The 20,237-nt window shown below is 37.9% G+C and overlaps 1 protein-coding gene across 9 annotated transcripts in view; it reads right to left on the bottom strand.

The window, feature by feature from the left end:
• Positions 1–20,237, bottom strand: part of LOC140729553 (uncharacterized) — a 281,549-nt gene that overhangs the window by 21,497 nt on the left and 239,815 nt on the right. For 7 of the 9 annotated variants that reach the window (XM_073049421.1, XM_073049432.1, XM_073049478.1 and 4 more), the window contains 5 exons: positions 17,377–17,554; positions 16,525–16,587; positions 14,824–15,152; positions 10,416–10,538; positions 631–723 (listed from right to left, as the gene is read on the bottom strand). In XM_073049421.1, coding sequence (XP_072905522.1) covers positions 631–723; positions 10,416–10,538; positions 14,824–15,152; positions 16,525–16,587; positions 17,377–17,554 — 786 coding nt within the window. The remainder of the gene's footprint in view (positions 1–630; positions 724–10,415; positions 10,539–14,823; positions 15,153–16,524; positions 16,588–17,376; positions 17,555–20,237) is intronic. The other 2 variants (XM_073049452.1, XM_073049470.1) reach the window with 2 other exon arrangements.

The following is a 20,237-nucleotide window of genomic DNA, read 5'->3' as shown; positions in this document are numbered from 1 at the left end:
CATGGTATATTTGTAAAAGTCTGAATGTTTTAAATGACAAACCAAATCTCCTTAAACGTCTGATGAAATATCAATTCACAGAATCTTACAATGAGATGATTCAACCCAGTCTATCTATGGTGGCTCTCTAAAGAGTGAACCACTTAATCCATTCACCTATACTATTCTCACATTCCTGAAAACCACTTGCCAATGAAGCTACAACAAAATGAACAATTCTTGTCTACCATCCAATCCATTAAATAAACAAATAAGAAATAGCAAGTTTTGTGGGTTATATCCACACTAGGTTCAAGGCATGTATGTAGGAATTAGGCTGTAGCTGAGATTCAGTTTGTACAAAAAGTCAGATATTTATACTGTGCCCATCAGAATTATGAAATAACACCCCTTGCATTTCAAATATGCAATCAAAAAGGTGCAACTGGATTTGTACAAATGTTAAGACGAGGAACTGGAGGTCTCAAATCCATCACTGGGAGTGACTGTAATGGCAGATAAATTGCCACACATTATTTGGTATGCTTCTTGTAATTGCTACAAATTCTCACATTACAAGTAGATTAAATAAGCTTCATACTAGCAATGCACAGAAAATTAATGTAAAGAGAATCTAAGGCCAATACTCACATTGCCACCACCAGGAACATGCTTAATGTTATCCTTGGAACCACACTTGGACTGCACATGACTGTAATCAACTTTTTTGTTCACAATCTGAACCTAAGACACATTGGACAAATCAATTCTAGATCATCTCCTGTTTCATTAAATAATTTCAAGGCATTGCTGTGCCTTTCCTGCTATACACCCCACAAAGAGTTCAAGATTAGTATCATCAAGAGAAGAAAAAAATTAATTAAGTAAATATTACAATTAGATCAACGGCATTCACGATGTATTGCACAATGATAAACACATTTGGGGAAAAACATCTAACATAAAGGAAAGAGCTAAATGGAAATAACTGTACATTACTGCACCATTAGTTTGTTCAATATGTAATCCTTTGTTTGCCATTAGCCTCCAGGTTCAGGTTTCTAGATGCTCTCCCTAGCTTACATTTAAGATTCCCTTTCAGTGGTCTAGGTTTAGGAGTGCCTTTTCTGGCTGTGTTAGGATATAGGTTCCTCTTTTTCTCGACAAGATTCAGAGCAAAAAGATATGAAAACTGCTGAAAGGCAATATGAACATAGTATTGTTTTTGTGAAGAAATTCTCACCTCTTTTAACTGTGCTGTTTATAGAGTAAAAGATCTGGATAAGGTAATTTGCATACTTTTGTTAGCACAAAGTGTCAGGATTGAAGTTATGTACCCAATTTCTAATTCTGTTCAGCAAAAGGGTAACCCTATATATTGTAAAACAGCAAAAAAAAATCTCGCTGAGAAAAGAACCCAAACAGAGTCAAGATAGGGACAAAGACGCTGTGAATAGAAAAACAAAGGAGTATCAAACAACTATAAGCATTCCCTTGTCCTTTTGGAAAACACAGCAGTGATGGAGATGCCTCTATTCTGGTGGAAAAAAATACATGTACATTTATCTATTTTGATTTATTATCAAAGTACATATATGTTTCCATGTACTACCTTGAGATTTATTTTCTTGGAGACATTTACAGGAAAAAAATACAATAGAATTTATGAAAAACTATACATAAACTAACATTGACAAGTAACCAATGTTCAAAAGACAAACTATACAAATGAAAAAATACTGAGAAAAAGAGTTGTAAAGAAGTTTTGAAAGTGAGTCAGTAGGTTGTAGAATCAGTTTAGAGTAGTGGTGGTTGAAGTTATTCACACTGGTTCAGGACCCCGATGGTTCTGGGTAGTAACTGTTCCTGAAACTGGTGTTGTGGGACTTACCTCTCCAGAGACTGGAGCGGCTTATATACTGGTCTTTCTAGTTTTTTGGTTTTAGGTTCAATAACAGTTTTGATCTGCACATTCCTTTAGTTTATTTTCTTTCTCTAATTATCATAAATCTATTAACAAGATGTAAGTATGGATTCAGCTCAGTAACCCCTGTCACACTTTACCAGATAAATATTATCTGTCCCATCGCTCCCCCCCCACATTCTCTGTAACATTATATTCATTTCTCATATCCCCAGTTCCAATGGAAGGATTGTCAATGCAAAACCATAACTGTTTTGATTTCTACATTCAGTGCCTATATTCATCCCCCTTAGAAGTTTTCATGTTTTATTGTTTCGCAATATTGAGTCACAGTGGATTTAATTTTTTTGTTGATACTGATCAACAGAAAAGGACTCCTTGTCAAAGTGAAAACAGATCTCTAACAAAGTGATCTAAATCAATTACAAATATAAAACACACAATAATTGATTGCTTAAGTTTTCACATCCTTTAACATAACACACCAAATCATCACTGGTGCAGCCAACTGGTATTAAAAGTCATATAATTAGTTAAATGAAGATCACCTCCACATCTCCAGATGGAGAGTCAAGGAGTTTCAATTAATTGTAGTAAAGATACACCTGTATCTGGAAAGTCCTACTGCTGGTGAGTCAGTATCCTGACAAAAACTACACCATGAAGACAAAAGAACACTCCAAGCAACTCGGCAGAAGGGTTATTGAAAAGCACAAGTCAGGAAATTGATTAGAAAATTTCCAAGTCACTGAATATCCCTTGGAGTACAGTTAAATCAATCATCAAGAAATGGAAAGAATATGGCACAGCTGTAAATCTGTCTAGAGCAGGCAGTCCCCAAAAACTGAGTGACCATGGAAAAGGATACTAGTTAGAGAGGCCACCAAGAAACCTATGACTACTCTGGAGGAGTTACAAACTTCAGTGGCTGAGATAGGAGACAGTGCATACAATAACTGTTGCCTGGGTGCTTCACTAGTCGCTGCTTTATGGGAGAATGGCAGAGAGAAAGGCATTGTTGAAAAAACTCACAAGAAATCTCAGCTTGAGTTTGCCAGAAGGCATGTGGGAGACTCCGAGGTCACCTGGAAGAAGATCCTATATGGTCTGATGAAACCAAAATTGAGCTTTTTGGACATCAGGTTATGTTTAGGACATTATGTTTAGCGCATGCCAAACACTGCACATCATCAAAAGTATACCATCCCTACCATGAAGCATGGTAGTGGCTGCATAATAAAGCCAAAGCTACACAGAAATGGCTTAAAAACAACAAAGTAATGTTCTTGAATGCCCAAGTCAGTGTCCAGACCTCAATCCAATTGAGAATTTGTGGCTTGACTTGATAAGGGCCGTTCACTCACGATCCCCATGCAATCTGACAGAGTTTGAGCAGTTTTGTAAAGAATGGGGAAAAATTGGTGTCCAGATGTGCAAAGCTGATAGAAACCCATCCACACAGATTCAAGGCTGTAATTGCCATCAAAGTTGCATCTAGTAAATACTGACTTGACATGGGTATTTATCCAATCAATTATTTTGTATTTAATAATTGTAATAAATTGAGTCCAATTTGTAGAAATTTGTTTTCACTTTGACACAAAAGAGTCTTTTCTGTTGATCAGTGTCAAAAAAAACCAAATTGAATCCACTGTGATTCAATGTTGTAAAACATTAAAACATGAAAACTTCCAAGGGCGGTGAATACTTTTTATAGGCACTATATACTATCAAGCATGCTGAATGTCTTCAACATTTTCTGATTTCACTTTTCTTGATTTTGGTCACTGTTTTGGAGGAATTGGCAACTTTAGATCAAAACATAACTTTAGGGAGAAAACTCAGCATCTATGAAGATAGATTTAGGTTGAACAACTTTTGTCTGATTAATAACTTTCCATCGGAACTGATGACAGGTTCAGGTGAAAAGTAATCACAGAACAGCCCTGTTCTGATACAACTTACTGCCTAATCATTAGACCATCATAGATATGGGAGTAGAATTAAGCTATTTGTCCAATTGAGTCTGCTCCACCATTTCATCATGGCTGATCTGTTTTTCCTCTCAGCCCCAATCTCCTGCCTTCTCCCCATATTCCTTCATGCCCTGGCCAATCATGAATCTATCAACCTCTACCTTAAATATACATAAAGACTTGGCTTCCACAGCTGCCTGTGGTAATGAATTCCACAGATTCACCACTCTCTTGTTAAAGAAATTCTTCCTCATCTTCATTCTAAAAGGACACCCCTCTAATCTGAGGCTCTGTCCTCTGGTCTTGGACACTCCATAGGAAATATCCTCTCCACATCCACTCTATCAAGGCCTTTTACCATTCGATAGGCATCAAGTAGGTCACCCCTCATTCTTTCGCATTCCAGTGAATACAGGCCTAGAGCTGTCAAGCGCTCTTCATATGAGCGGTCATTTAATCCTGAACTTCTGTTGAACCATCTCCAGTTTCAGCATATTTTTTCTATGATAAGGGGCCCAAAACTGCTCGCAATACTCTAAGTGAGACCTCAAAATTACCTCCTTGCTTTTATATTCTAGTCCTCTTGAAATTAGTGTTAACATCACAATTGTCATCCTCCCACAGACTCAACCTGCAATGTAACCTTTAAGGAATCCTGCACAAGTCCCATTGCACTTCAGATTTTTTCTTTTTCTCTCCACTTAGAAAATAGTCAACCCTTTTATTTCTTCTACCAAAGTGCATGACCATATACTTCCCGACACTGTATTCCACCTGCCACTTTTTTGCCCATTCTCCTAATCTGTCTAAATCCTTCTGTAGCCACTCTACTTCCACAAAACTACCTGCCACTCCACCTGTCTTTGTATTGTCTGCAAATTTTGCAACAAAGCCATCAATTCCATCATCCAAATAATTGACATATAACATAAAAAGAATCTATCTCAACACAGACCCCTGTAGAACACCACTAGTCACTGGCAGCCAGCCAAAAAAGGCTCCCTTTATTCCCATTCTTTGCCTCCTGCCAATCACCCACTGCTTTATCCATGCTAGAATATTCCCTGTAATACCATGGCTTGTTAAGCAGCCTCATGTGTGGCACCTTGTCAAAGACCTTCTGAAAATCCAAATACACAACATACACTGATCTCCTTTGTCTATACTGCTTGTTATTTCTTCAAAGAATTCCAACCGATTTGTCAGGAAGATTTGCCCTTGAGGAAATCATGCGGACTACAACCTACTTTATCATGTGCCTCTGTACTCCAAAATGACATTCTTGACAATCGACTCCACCCACTGAGGTCAGACTAACAGGCCTATAATTTCCTTTCTTCTGCCTCTTTCCCTTCTTGGAGTGATATTTACAACGTTCCAGTCATCCAGAACCATTCTAGAATCCAGTGATTCTTGGAAGATCAACATATTATATTGCTTATTGCCTCCACAAACTCTTCAGCCACCTCTTTCAGAACCCTAGGGTGTACACCATCTGGTCCAGGTGACTTTTCTACCTTCAGACCCAAGGTTTCTAACTTCAGGTTTCCCAAGAATCTTCTCCCTGGTAATGGTAACTTCAGACGCTTCATGACTCTGACACTTGGAACTTCCAACACACGGCTAGAGTCTTCCACAGTAAAGACTGATGAAAAATACTTGTTCAGTTCGTCCGCCATTTCTACCTCTCCAGCATCGGAGTGGGGATAGCAAACTCTTAAAAACAGCAAGCATTATTGGCTGGAATATTGGAAAGAGAGTAAGTATTGACAACAACACTGGAGATAACCCACTGCTTCTCTTTAAGATCTTTGCAACCCATCTGTAAAAGTGGCAGATGAATGCTTTAACTAACTGCTGAGATCAGTTCTAAGTTGCATGGGTAAAGACTGCACACAAGACATGGTGTTAGTCTGTTGGTCTTGCAACAGACTGGCTTATTAAACAAATGCTTGGAGGCAGCTGCTAAGGGAAACAGGCTTAACTTTAAATCAGTTCTTCAGTAAAACCAAGAAATTGGGGGGAAAAAACTTAAGACCGGAACTGAGTTATTTCAGGAGAATGTCTGATCAATATGGATTAATCCAAATTCTTCTGAACAAGGCAGGGGACACGTTTATAGAACTGACACAGAACCAATCTAGCTGTAAAGGTTTTAGCAATATCAAGTTTTAAGTTGACAACTAGGGTGTAGCAGTCAAGAATCAGCTGCAAATTTTTTAACTATGGGGAATAAAGTTGCTGCAGAACTACAGGGAAGGACTAAAACATTTTATAATGTTAACTGGAGAAATGTAATTGATGACTGTAAAAAAAAGTGAACTGTGAGCTGTTCTTATACAACAGAATAGGAAAACATATTCTTGATACTTTCACTTCAAAGCTCGGATTATCGTGAGAGATCACTCCTGGCATGATGCCACCTTTACCCTAAAAATATCTCATCTGTGCCAAATATAAATGGCAGTCAGTTCAGTGAGAAGATCTTTACAGTGGAAGGCTGCAATGCAGCAGGTGATTATAAATTCAGAGCTGAATGTTAAATGAATCAATTACAATGGGAGCAGATTTCATCACTAATTCAGCCTCTGAAAGATAACACTGCTTCTGAGGCACCATCTGGATGTTCTCTCTCCTTTCTTCTACCAACCCCTCCCTCTGCCACCTACACATATGCATTGTTGTCAAATCAGATGAATCTGTGCTAAACAGAGATGGAATAAGTGCAAGCAAGAGTATGGCATGTCTGCCATCTTTAGTCATTCTAATACGTGACCACTGCTATACAATAGACCTAACCCTATTAGTATAACATGTTAACTACATGGTTCAAAAACATTTAGCAAGAAACAGTATTTTTAGAGCCTTTCAGGGAGGATTTTATTTCCTTACCACTTACTGCATTGCTTAAAAGAACGATTATTGGTAAAGAGCCAAATCACAAAATTCAGCCTCTGTCACCATTGTTTTAGCTCAGCCCAATTTATGCTTTCAGATAAAGGACTGCAGCAACTGGATCAGAGGTCAGGACCATCAAATTATAACCATTCTCTGATTCGTGACAATTTATCACTGCAATTAGCACAATGTAGGGAGAGATTGGGTTTCTTTCTCTGGAATGGTAGAGGTTGAGAGGAGATCTGACAGAGGGTTATACGATTATGAGTGGCAGAGATACAGTAGACATCCAGTATCTTTTCCCACAGTTAAAAATGGGTAATATCAGAGGACATGCATTTACAACTAAGAATAAGTTCAAAGGAGATGTGTGGGCCAAGTGTTATTTTTACACACACAATCACACTCACTCACAGTTCAGTGCCTGAGATGCACTGCCTGCCTGCGATGGTGGTGGAGGCAAAAGGATAGGGCCATTCAAGAGGCTATTAGGAAGGCACATGAAATGAAAGGTTATACACTTTGTGTAGGAAGAGGGATAAGTTTAGTGGGCATTTAATTACTGATTTCATTAGTTTAGCACAACAATATGGGCTGAAGGGTCTGCTTTTGTGCTACACTGCTCTATGTTCAACTTTGTACAAGGGACAAGATGTAAGGAACAGAAATTATAGAATGGTAAAGCACAAGAAGTCAATCAACTCACAAAGTTTGAAATAGAGGGATCTCTGCAAAAATATTTTATTATGACGCATCAAATTAACAGAACAATTTTGGGATTTCACAAACAAAAAAAGTAATAAAATGAGGAGGTTGTACTAAGCATGAAAAAAGCTCAATTTGGCTCAGTATTGCTATTTTCAGTTTTGGTCACCATGCTTCAGAAGAATGTAAAGGCTTTGGAGAAGCAGTAGGTTTTCTCAAATGCTTCCAGGTGTTAAGAATTAAAATGGCATAGGCAGATTGGAGAAGCTGTGGCTGTTCTTCTTACAGCAGGGAAGGCCAGGAGATCTGAAAATTTCATGGACTACTTGTACTGAGGAAATAAAGAAAAACTTTTTCAACCATCTAAAGAACTGATAATGCCAGATTAAAGGTGACCTGCACAAGATAGCAACCTACAAACAGGAAAACATTGGTGTAGTCGTAGTTGGGATTTGGAATACACCAATAGAGGCACAAGTTCAACAATGACATCAGGAAAGAGTTAGGGTGATAGAACTACCTGATTGTTCCTTGAAAACAGAAATTAACAAACACCGTGTCTCTTATTTCCTTTTGCAATTTGATTGAGTCCATAAAATATGTTCAGTAGCATTACAGTTCCTTTATTGTTCCTTTTACACAATCTCAAAGACAATCTTTCTAGTAATATATTTGTCTTAATGACTATTACATCATCTTTCTTACTCACCCTTCCTGAATAAACTACCCTCAGAACCATTAAGCATCTGATCCTTACCTTTTCAGAGTGATGAGCACGAAACATAGACTACAGACCAAACGGTGATACATGAGCCAATACAGATAGGTCTTTGATGGTTGGCTTACATATGATGTGCTAAGGGACCTGCTTCTGAGCTTTATCATTCAGAGCCAGTATAGACACAAAGGCAGAAAACAGCATACTGTACTGCAACTTTTCTGTGATTATGTGGTGGGATGGATTCATTCAGAGTAGACTCGAACTCAAACCAGAGAGTTTCCAATTCTGCATGACTCGGTACTGAATTTTGCATGAAGATTATCCAATATATCATAGGTGAAGCTGACACTGGTTAAATCCATCAGTTCTATACCCCTCTCCTCACTTCCCTGCAGTACTGCCATTTTTCTTCACTTACTCAAATGAAGGGGTCATTAACAGCAACCAATTAACCTACCAGTACATCTTTGAATGCAGGAGGAACCCACAGAATATTTGGAGGAAAAAGTGCAAATTCCATATAAACAATATCTGTGGTCAACATCAAACCCAGGTCCTCAACACAGAAGTGCTAACCACCAAGCTTCTCAAATCAACAGAAGGAATTAGTACAAAACAGAAATCTCAATGTTTCAGTTGAAACCATGTTGAATAAAAAGTCTCTGAAATGAATTTCAATTCTGTTTCGTTTCCACAGATCCTATATTTCCCCTATTTTCTGTTTTATTTCAGATTGCAGTATCTGCAGTTATTCATGTTTTGAAATCAGAAATCTTCATATGGAGACAGGGAAAATCAATACTTTGTATCTCTCATATGAAAAAACATGGCAAAATTAGCAAGGTACATAGCCCAGAGAGAATATATTTGTGAGAGAAGCCCTGAGCAGAATCTTTGATTCCTACTTGATCATGGGAATGGAGTCACGAGATCGGAGGACTGCAAATTTTGTAAGCTACTCAGATAAGGAAACAGATGGACTTGGGAACCAATTTATCTGTAGTGGTAAAATGACAAAGAACCATTGTCAAAGACAAAATTAATTTTCACCTTGGGGAAGATGGGTTAAAAAGTAACACTCAACACTATTTTTTTTAAACTAAGTGTTCCTTGACCAACTAGACTGAGTTCTTTGATGTAATAACAAGTGTTCTGATGGCTGCAAATTGAAAGGTGATGGAAGTAGACTCCGGATAAGCTTTCATAGAGCTTACAAAGAAATCTAAAATAAAACTATTAGAGTACTATTAGAAAGAAATTTGCAAGGATATGAAGAAAAACTGATGATAAAAATAACAACTAAATCAAAGAGTAGAAACAAATGAATGAGAAAATAAAGAAAAAATCACACAGAACTATTACATATATGTGATAATGCTTTGGCTGAAACAGAATTGACAGTTCATGTCCTTGAAGACTGTATTGAGCTGTATTAACAGGATCATACAAAGGATGGGGCCTTATTACAAGGAAGGACTGTGAAGTTTGAATTTTACTCTTTACAGTACGCAAAACTGAACAGACCTGTAATAAAAGAATAATTACTACCTCTGATATCACACATTAGAAGAAAGCATTTCTTAAGCAAATTGGTTAGTAAGCCAAGATAATGAATTAAAAATAAATAACAAAATAGAGACCCTAATCATCCTGTGACCTAGAATGCAGTAATTGAAAGGTGATAGAAGCACACTCTGTCAAGGCTTTCCCAAAGGTTCTGAATATATCTAAAATAAAGCTAAATACTATTGGAAAGAAATTTGCAAAGTTTGAAGGATAAACTGAAAATAGATAATACAACTAAATCAAAGAGCAGAAACAAGTATCAATGGTCTGGGTGGACTCCTTCTGAGAATAAGGACCAAAAAGATGTCTACAGGCATTAGGGGCAAGAGAGATGAAAGCAGTGGATGTAGGAGAGTGGCTAGGGGTAATAACATACTGCAGCCAGGGGAAGAATGAAGGAAAGCAATGTTTTCTTGAAAATCAGAAGTAAAAGTGCAAGTTGTTGCTATTCATACAAATGTTAAGCTTGACTGGATCCGAAGCTCCTAGAAGTAAAAGCTTAGCGTGGTAATTTATTACACCATTCAGTGATATAAACAATCTGCAGAAATGCTTGAAAAACGAATGAGATTGAAATGCTTACATATGTATCAACTTAAAAATGAACATAATGAAAAAATATTCATATATACTGTCATCCACTCACTTTGCCATTGGTTTGTTTTTGGCTATCTTTCGTAGCTGTGGTTTTAGCTACTCGATTCACAGTGCTGGGTTCAACTTTTCGGTTCAATCTTACTGGATCGGGTTTTTTCTCTACTGATTTAGCCTAAATAAACAACCAAAAAGGGATGGAAAAATAAACAAGTACACAGGCAAATGTAATGAGGGAGAAACTCAAGAGAGAATGTTCTGAAATTTAAAAGAATCAAATGATTAACCCAGTTTAGTCATTTAAAATACATACCAACAAAACACAATAGATCAATGTTTTAAAAATATAGCACACTTCTCACTTCCAATGTATTTGAATTCATTCTGAGTTCTTTATGCACTTATACTCCAAAACATTTTCAGATTGGAAACAACTAAGTTACTTCCTGCTTGCTTTTCACACCCCCCCAACCCCCAATCTCCTATAAGCCAGGATATTATAGGTCAGTGAGCCTGAAGTCAGTCGTGGCTAAATTATTAAAAGTGTTTTCTCAGCGACAGGATATACCGTGTATGTATTCAGGTAAAGGCAGCCTGATTTGGGATAGTCAGCGTGGCTCTGTGCCTGGTAGGTCATGTCTAACCAATAGGTGCATGGAGCTTAGAAAAATATAGGGCTATGGGTAAGCCCAGTAACTTCTAAAGGTAGGGACATGTTTGGCACAACTTTGTGGACCGAAGGGCCTGTATTGTGCTGTAGGTTTTCTATGTTTCTATCTTATAGTTTTGAGGAGGTAACCAAGAAGGCTGATGAAAAAATAGTTATGTTCAAAAGTTGTGAATGTTGTTTACACGGATTTTAGCAAAGCCCTTGACAAGAACTGTATGGGATGCTGCTCCAGAAGGTTAAGTTGCTTGGCATTTGAGATGAAGTAGTCCACTGGATTCAACATTGGCTAGTGGGAGAAGCCAGTGACTAGTGGCAAATGGCTGTTTCTCCAACTTGAAGCTTGACTAGTCATTTGCATAGGACTCTGTGCTGAGTTTGTGGCTGTTTATCTATATTAATGATTTGGATGATAATATGATGAACTGGATCAGCAAATTTGCAAATGACATCAAGACAGGGGACACAGTGGACAGTGAGGAAAGCTATTAAATCTTGCAGTGTGATCCTGAACAGCTGGGAAAATGGGCTGAAAGGTGGCAGAACAAATTTAATGCAGAAAAATGTGAGATGTTGTACATTGGTAGGACAAACCAGAGTAAAGTTTTACACACAAAGTGGTGGGGGTCTGAGGTGTGTCAAAGAATAAAGCAACCAGGGAAAAAAGATCCATCATTCCTTGAAAGTAGACAGATAAGATCATAAAGCGATCTTTCAAAACATTTGCCTTCATAAATCAAGGCACTGAGTACAGGAATTGGGATATTATGGTAAGAGTTGCATAAGATATTGGTGAGGCCAAATTTAGGGTATTGAATGCAGTTTTGTCACATATAAAAAAGATATCAGTAAAACTGATAGATCAGATAAAGTTTACAAGGATGTTGCCAAGTCTTGAGGACATGAATTACAGGGAAAAGTTGAATAAGTTAGGACATTATTCCCGAGAGCATAGGAGAATGAGGGGGGTAGATTTGATAGGCATATACAAAATTACAGGGGGTATAGATAGGGTAAATGCAAACATGCTTTTTCCACTTCGGTTGGATGAGACTAGAACTAGAGGTCATGGGTTAATGGTGATAAGGGGAAAAGTTTAAGGGGAACATGAGGGGAATCTTCTTCACTCATAGGGTGGTGACAGCATGGAATGAGCTGCCAATGGTGCATATGGGTTCAATTTCAACATTCAAAGTAAAAGAAACATGGACAGGAATATGGATGGGAGGGGTATGGAGATCTACAGTCGAGGTGTACATCAGTGGACAGGTGAGCCATTGGGGCTGATTCTGGTCTGCAGTGTTCTATGTCTCCAGGAGTGGGCCAGGAATTAGAGGATTGTTTAGACAAAGGACAGACAGTTTAACATCAGTGATGGGCAATTTATTAGAATGAACTCTGAACAACAGTATAAATTTTTATTTATGACAGCATATTTAAGTCGAAAACAATAAGCATGGATTGATTTGCAGTAGCATGGTCTGAAAGGGTTCCATAAAACAGTCTAGTCAATGAAGCAAAATTGCTAGTGAGATCAGCACTAAAATTAGCTCTATATAGGAAGCAAAGAGATTTGTTAACAGGTATTCAGCAGGCCAGGCAGTATGTATGGAGAAGAGCGAACAGTCGATAGTTTTGGGCTGAGACCCATCATCAGGTTCTGATGAAGGATCTCGGCCTGAAGCAACAACTGTTTATTCTTTTCCATAGATGCTGCCTGGCCTGCTGAGTTCCTCCAGCATTTTGTGTGTGTTGCTTTGTATCTCCAGCATTTGCAGATTTTCTCATGTTTGTTCAAAGGCACTTCAGTGATAGTTAGGACTGCGGTAGGGATGAGTAGAATCTTTCACAATCCATACGGAGAAGGGAAAGTGAAAATACTGACAGAGGCTGGTAGGTGACAGGCGGAAGCAACAAAAGATTACAGATGATGGAATCTGATAGAAACAGAAGCTGGTGCATGGATTCCATTATCTACACCCCTTTCTTGACCTAGCCTGTCATTATTTCCACTGTTCCCTCCTCCATCACCAATTACTCCTCCTCACCTGGACCTATCTATTGCTTGCCAGCTTTTTCCCTCCTCTTTCTCCCACCTCTTTATGCTGGCCATTTCCCCTCTACTCTTCCATTCTGGATTAACAGCCTTGACTCGAAGAATCAACCGGCCATTTCCCTCTACAGATGCTGCCTGACTGACTTCTGCTTGCAATTTGTTTTTTTTTGCTCCAGATTTCAGCATCTGTAGCTTCTGTCTCTAAATTTCAAAGAATATTGCCAGGACTAGAAGACTAGCTATGAGGAAAGATTGGGCAGCCACGATCTCATTTTTGGAACAGGTGGGTGAGAAGAAATCTAATTAAGGTATATACACATAAAGCAGGAAAGATCTATTTCCTGTAATAGAGAGATCAAAAACTTTGGAAAGTAGATTGAATAAGTGAAAAAAAAATCACTGGAAGTTGATAGGGACTGGAACTTACTGTCTGAAAGGATGGTAAAAAATTCACCACATTAAAAACTTACAGGACAATACATGAAAAATTGGAGTTTGTACTGAATGGTGGTCTTAAACTGTGTAGCTCTTTTCATACAGGTACAGAAAAGAATGGCCTTTTTTTGAATCAAATACTTTCAATGATTCTATCACTGTTTTTTCCAGTCATTTGCTACCTAGGCCACCGTGCCATAATAACTTTACGACTTCACTTATTTTTATAACTGTTTCAAATTTATCACATTGCTATCAATTTGAATAAAAAATCCTCCCCTATTATAATGCAAGGGGATCCTTTCCTATAAGATTACTAACTAAAACTTCCAATGCAGCAGTCCTAATATTGGAATTAACCCTATATACTTTTCTCCTGTATTCCTAACATTAAACTTTGTATTATAGATTTTAATTTTGATTAGATTTTAGGGGCCACATTACACAATTTATAACACAATTTAAAAACTTGCAGAGAGGCGAGTTAACAAAACTGGTAAACATGCTTCACTGGGTTACAAACACAGTTGGGACTCTGCCATAAAATTCTATATTATTCTCACAATAGTTAAATTAGAGTTAAAAGGAAAATGTGTTGGAAACAAAACGAAAGTTATTCAGTAACTGAATGGGGAGTGAATCTTGGGCAGTAGACTTCATAGTTACGACTTCAGGTCAAACCTCACAATTATATTTACTCTTTCAAATGCTGGCTGATAATTTTCTTTTGGAATACAAACTTGCAGCAATAATACACATCTTCAAACTAAGTGTTTGATATTTCTTGGAATACTTTTATAATTCTCAATATTACCCCATAATTAATGGATGAGCTGGACAAGGAGTGGAACAGAAGACAAATGAATATTCAAAAGCTACAAGATGCATTGAATATTAAATCAGAAAGATAAATAAGTTCAACAAGGCTAATAGGAACAGTGCAAACATTAATGATGAGGAAATTATTAAGAGAAATGAATATTTAGAACAAATAGTGTTCCGTACAGTATATTAGTATTTTTTTAAAATAGAACTGCACTTTCAAAAATTTCTTGGAGTACGTGACTGTTCTGCATTGTTTGAATATTCTGAGTAAACAGAAAGCAATACTTCAACTCAAGTCATTTTTTAACATTTTTTAGTATGTTACATGGTTGAACTTTGATGAACAAAGGAAACTTCATTCTCCACTAATGTGTTTCTCATTTCAAATTTCCAATGCTTACTTCTCACTTAATTTATCAAAGTGTGCTTGAATCAAATGATTGACGTTCATTTATCTTTAAATAAGAAACCACTTACTTTTCCTCCTCCAGGTTGGTGTTTGATATTATCTGTGGATCCGATTTTTGATTTAACATTTTTTAGGTCTGGAGCTGGGGCACTAGCTGGTCGTGGTTGCTTTGGAACTGCTGCTACAGTGGGTTTTGAAGCTGTACGGGAAATAGGTGTCACTCTTTTTGCCTCAGAAGCAGCTGTTGTCTTCAGAGCCAGTGTTCTGGGTGCCCGAGAAGTGTTAGATGATGGTGTTCCAGGACTACTCACACCAAGAGGTGTGCTTGGTGTACTTGGGGTAGTGCCAGCACTCTTAATAGAGGTTGTAGAAGTAGCCTTTGGGCGACCCGTCTCACCTAAGATCAAAACAAGAAGAAAGCTATAATCTTGACAAAAATAAATTGTTTCCAGATTAGGTTGATCTAGTTACGTGTTGAACAATGACATTATTTTACAGTAATGAACAATGCATGTCATCTAAATTAGCTAGATGCCTACACTAAATACTAAATACTAAATACTAAATACTACACTGCTCTCTCCTATTCCTCAAACATTCTTTCACAAGTAAACATCCATCTGTCCTTGAACTGACTCCATGAGCATTTTAGGTTATACCACAGTTCTCAAATTGAGGATCCCTCCACAGAAGATCAGGATTTTCATTTGTTATAGGCGTTTACTTACAAGGAAGCTTTACTTGCATCAAAAACAAATGTCCAAAATAAAAGCACCAAATTTGTAGTCAACTGTTCAATGTAGCCTTGACTGTCAAGTGAAGGCTATGCCTCTTCCCTCAACACCATTCAGAGCCACAGTCATTCCAGATGATGTGACACTTGGCCTGCAAGTTTGACAGGGTCATTTATTGTATCTGCTGCTCCCGGTGTGGCGTCCTCTACATTGGTGAGATCCAACGTAGATTGGTGTCAAGCACTTCGCTCAGACTGGAGGAGCAACACCTCATATTCAGTCTGGGTAGCCTCCAACCTGATGGCATGAGCATTTCTTTTGCTAACTTCCTGTAATTTCACCTTCCCCTTCTCTCTTTTTCCATTCCCCAATCTGGTACCCTTCTTGTCCCTTTCTCTTCTCCTCACTTGCCCGTCACCTCTCTCTAGTGCCCTCTCCTTCCCTTTATCCCACTGTCCACTCTCTTCTCCTATCAGATTCCTTCTTCTTCTTTAGCTCTTTACTTCTTTCAACTATCACCACCCAGCTTCTCACCATCGCTCCCTCTTCACCCACCTATCTTCCCCCTCACCTTGCTTCTCCTATCATTTGCCAGCATATGCCCCTTCCCCTCCCCCACCTTCTTATTCAGGCTTCTTCACCTTCCTTTCCAGTCAACTGTTGATTCCTCAACTGTTCTTTGACCCTCTGAGTAGCTCCAGCATCTCCTGTGTGTTGCTCTGGATTTTCAGCATCCTCCAAATCTCTTGTGTTTATGTCTTCTTATGTGTGTGATTATGTTTTCTCTAATCACACACAAGGAATGCAAATATAAATGAAGTACTAGATGACAGCTGGTGCACATGTAACTACATCCCAAGCAAGAAAATTCAGGAGTGTGGAAAGATAGATAATTATGTGCTAATGCAAAGCCATTGCTGTCAGTGATGGCCAACACGTTGGGTAAAGACAAAGTTGGGATGGGGAGAGGAGGAGTATTGCAAAGAAAGTGAAATGCACAATAATAAAAGGAGAAATTAAAAAAACACACATTACCCAAGGGAGACTTTGCAGACAGGGGCTTCCTAACTTCTGTAGATTTTGGTTCAGTTTTGATAGCTGAAAATAAAAGGTTTAAAGAGTTATAATAGTTTTACCAATTTAAGGTGCTAGCTCTAAACAGTCTCTCCCTACTCTAATAACCTTATAACTTTATAAACACCCTTTTCCTTTGGTAGGAAAAACAAAACCCTTTATAGATTTGGTTACATGATCCTTGCTTAAAATTGCTCAGAGATTGGGCCTTAGCCCATTGTTACATGCTATAACTGCATGACCTAAGGCCAAAGAATTCCACAAGGAGCATTCTTGAGTCATAATTCTGGTCATTCTGAAGGATGGACTGAGCCGGACTGAAAGATTTTATATTTGTATTTTGATATAAAATAGCTAATCCACACTGATCAGTTTGTGTGAGGAAACAAATGGTTTGAGACAGGCTCACAATTGGAAGCAATTTATTATTTCAAAATGTAATCGGTGAAAAAAAATTAAGTTTTGAACTCATTAGGTGAGGGCTATTGATATTTAGCATGTAACTATGCTCAACTCAAACACCCAATACATTTAAGGTCAAGTTTCAGAAGAACCAAGAAGCCAGCAAGAAGCTCTGCCTTCTCAAATATTTACAAATGCTCATGCTATTATTTAAAAGTGTATATATTTTATCTAGATATATTTCAGTTAGCACAACTAATTAAACAAAAAAACATCATAGGAGGAGGAAATTATCATCTATCCTCACACAATGGCAAGTAAGAACCAAAAACATACAAGGTTATAAAGTCATTAGCTAACACAGTGTACTGACCCTTCTAATACCCCTTACATGAAAATATTGTAACGTACATGTTGGTCTTCTAGGGGTAGAGGCTGTGGTATTTCTTGGAGTTGACCCAGCAGTAGCTGCTCCCTTTTGTAGTGATGTTGTACTGCTCTTAACAGTCGTGTTACTGGGTGTTTTTGTCACACCTGCAGATGGTGGTCTGGATGAGAGGGGCTTTGTTGGACTCTTTGACTCAGTTGCCTATAAAAATAAAGAAAACAAGATGTATGGCAACTGTTACGTAGCATCAGAATGCAAGAAAATAGAGCCAACTTTGATGACAAAACAGATGTATTCAATGTGTACAGAATCTTAATACATCTCTCAAGCATATTAAAATAGTTCATTGACTATTAAACACTTTCAAGAATAATGGACAATTTAAAATAAATGTTGCAGTCAATTTGCATACATTAGGAACCAACAAACCAATGAGACGGTAAGTTACACTTTTTTTTTGCTCTTAAGACTCTACAGAGGAAGTGAAAATTAGACATTTGTAACAAGCTGTATTAGAAATCAGCAAAGACAATGTGTGCAAAGGGCAGGATACAATGGTGGCGCTATTTGAAGGATTAATGATGCATTGAACAACAAGAAACCTATTGACCTTTCTTGAATATTAACATCCATGCAAACCCTAGCTCAGGAAGGAGAACCTTGACTTAAGAATGACTTGAAAGATAGCTGCACAAATATTAATGCACTACAGCATCTCTTTCCTTCTTAAAATGGAAATTTCAATTTGGACTGATTTATATTACACTGTCATCTATTTAAATTACATTATCAAAAAGCCTATATTCCTGACACATCTTCAAAACTCCTTGGTTATTACTGGCAGGATTTAGGACAGTGAGGAGTCACGCTTAACTATTTTTTGAATACTTCCCACTGCAGTTTCCAGCCTAGTCAAGGATCAACTTTATTCACCATACATATTTACATAAATTAGGAAATTGGGTTAATTAAATTAACTCAATCTTACTGAAGTTCAATCTTTACCCTTTTTCAGAACAATGCCTAAATTCCCATTGATGGCTCTTCCCTTAAACCAAGTCCAGAACTGCCTGATCAAGCTGCATGCAGATTTAAAATGACTACAATTTTACAGGGTTAACTCTAAGATGGTTAAAACCTCCCTTTATTATTGATTAATTTCTGTACTAGTCAGAAATGTGCACACATAGCTGCCTTTTAACCTTCCCCTAATACTGTATACTTCAGCAGCGTGCTTGTCCTTGTTTGGTTCAGTTGAATGCAAGTATCTTCATTTCTTGATCTAAATAATATAATTCCTCCTCATTGTTGCAATAGTGTGGTAAACCAATATCGCTATGTCAGCTTTCTTTCCAATTTCCTTTTTACCTAAAACCCTGTACCCAAAATATTGAGCTGCCAATTCGACTGTTCTTAAAGAACTAATTGGGTTTCTAACTGAGCCAAGTTGATATACTGGCAAGTTACACAAAGCACAATATTACAGATTAATTTTCAATTCCAATGCTGCTAATTACAGCCAACATGTTACGCCTGGCTTATCAGCTGCAGAAGAAGAGCAACCGGGTGATGACCAAGTCACATAGTATGGAAAATGACCCTTCAGCCTTATCTGTGCCAACCAAAGAGCCTAATTGAGCTAGACCTTTTTAAACTTGTGTTTGGTCCATTTCCCTCTAAACTTTTCCTCTCCCTGTACCATTCTAAATGTCTTTTAAACATTGCGAATGTTCCTGCCTCCACCACTTCTTCTGGTAGCATAAAGTTCATTAAGTACATTTACTATCAAAGTATGTATATGATGTACAATCTTGAGATTTGTCTCCTAACAGTCTGTGTGGAAAAACTTGCCCTTTGAGTCATCTTTAAATCTTTCCCCACTCACTTTAAACCTACACCCTCTAGTTCTGACTTACCTATCCTGGGAAAAACTCCGTGACCATCCACTTTATCTATGCCTCTCATGATAGTATAAATCTTTATAAGCTCATCCTTCAATGCTTTAAAGAAAGTGGTCTCAGCCCATCCAATCTCTTCTAATAAGATAGATAGATAGATAGATAGATAGATAGATACTTTATTCATCCCCATGGGGAAATTCAGCATTTTTTTCCAATGTCCCATACACTTGTTGTAGCAAAAACTCATTACATACAATACAATACTTAACTCAGTAATAATATGATATGCATCTAAATCACTAGCTCAAAAAGCATTAATAATAGCTTTAAAAAGTTCTTAAGTCCTGGCAGTTGAATTGTAAAGCCTAATGGCATTGGGGAGTATTGACCTCTTCATCCTGTCTGAGGAGCATTGCATCGACAGTAACCTGTCGCTGAAACTGCTTCTCTGTCTCTGGATGGTGCTATGTAGAGGATGTTCAGGGTTTTCCATAATTGACCGTAGCCTACTCAGCGCCCTTCGCTCAGCTACCGATGTTAAACTCTCCAGTACTTTGCCCACGACAGAGCCCGCCTTCCTTATCAGCTTATTAATAACTCAATCCCCAAGTCCCAGCAACATTCTCTACATCCTCTCTAGCTTAATCACACCTTCCTTTAATATGTCCAGATCTGCACATGATACTCCAAGTGTGGTCTCATCAATGTCTTGTACTACCATAATATGACATTCCAACTCTTGTACTTAGTGCCCTGATCGATGAAGGCGTGTTCAATTTGCCTTCTTCAGCTTACTGTCTAATTATGTCACCACTTTCAGGGAACACACATAAAATGCTGGTGGAACGCAGCAGGCCAGGCAGCGTCTATAGGGAGAAGCACTGTCGACGTTTCGGGCCGATGTTAGAACTAACTGAAAGGAAAGATACTAAGAGATTTGAAAGTAGGAGGGGGAGGGTCAGGGAACTCTATTGCAGATCTAC

Source organism: Hemitrygon akajei, chromosome 1 (genome assembly GCF_048418815.1).
Source record: "Hemitrygon akajei chromosome 1, sHemAka1.3, whole genome shotgun sequence".
Taxonomy (NCBI): domain Eukaryota; kingdom Metazoa; phylum Chordata; class Chondrichthyes; order Myliobatiformes; family Dasyatidae; genus Hemitrygon; species Hemitrygon akajei.
This window is presented reverse-complemented; position numbering and strand designations above follow the sequence as displayed.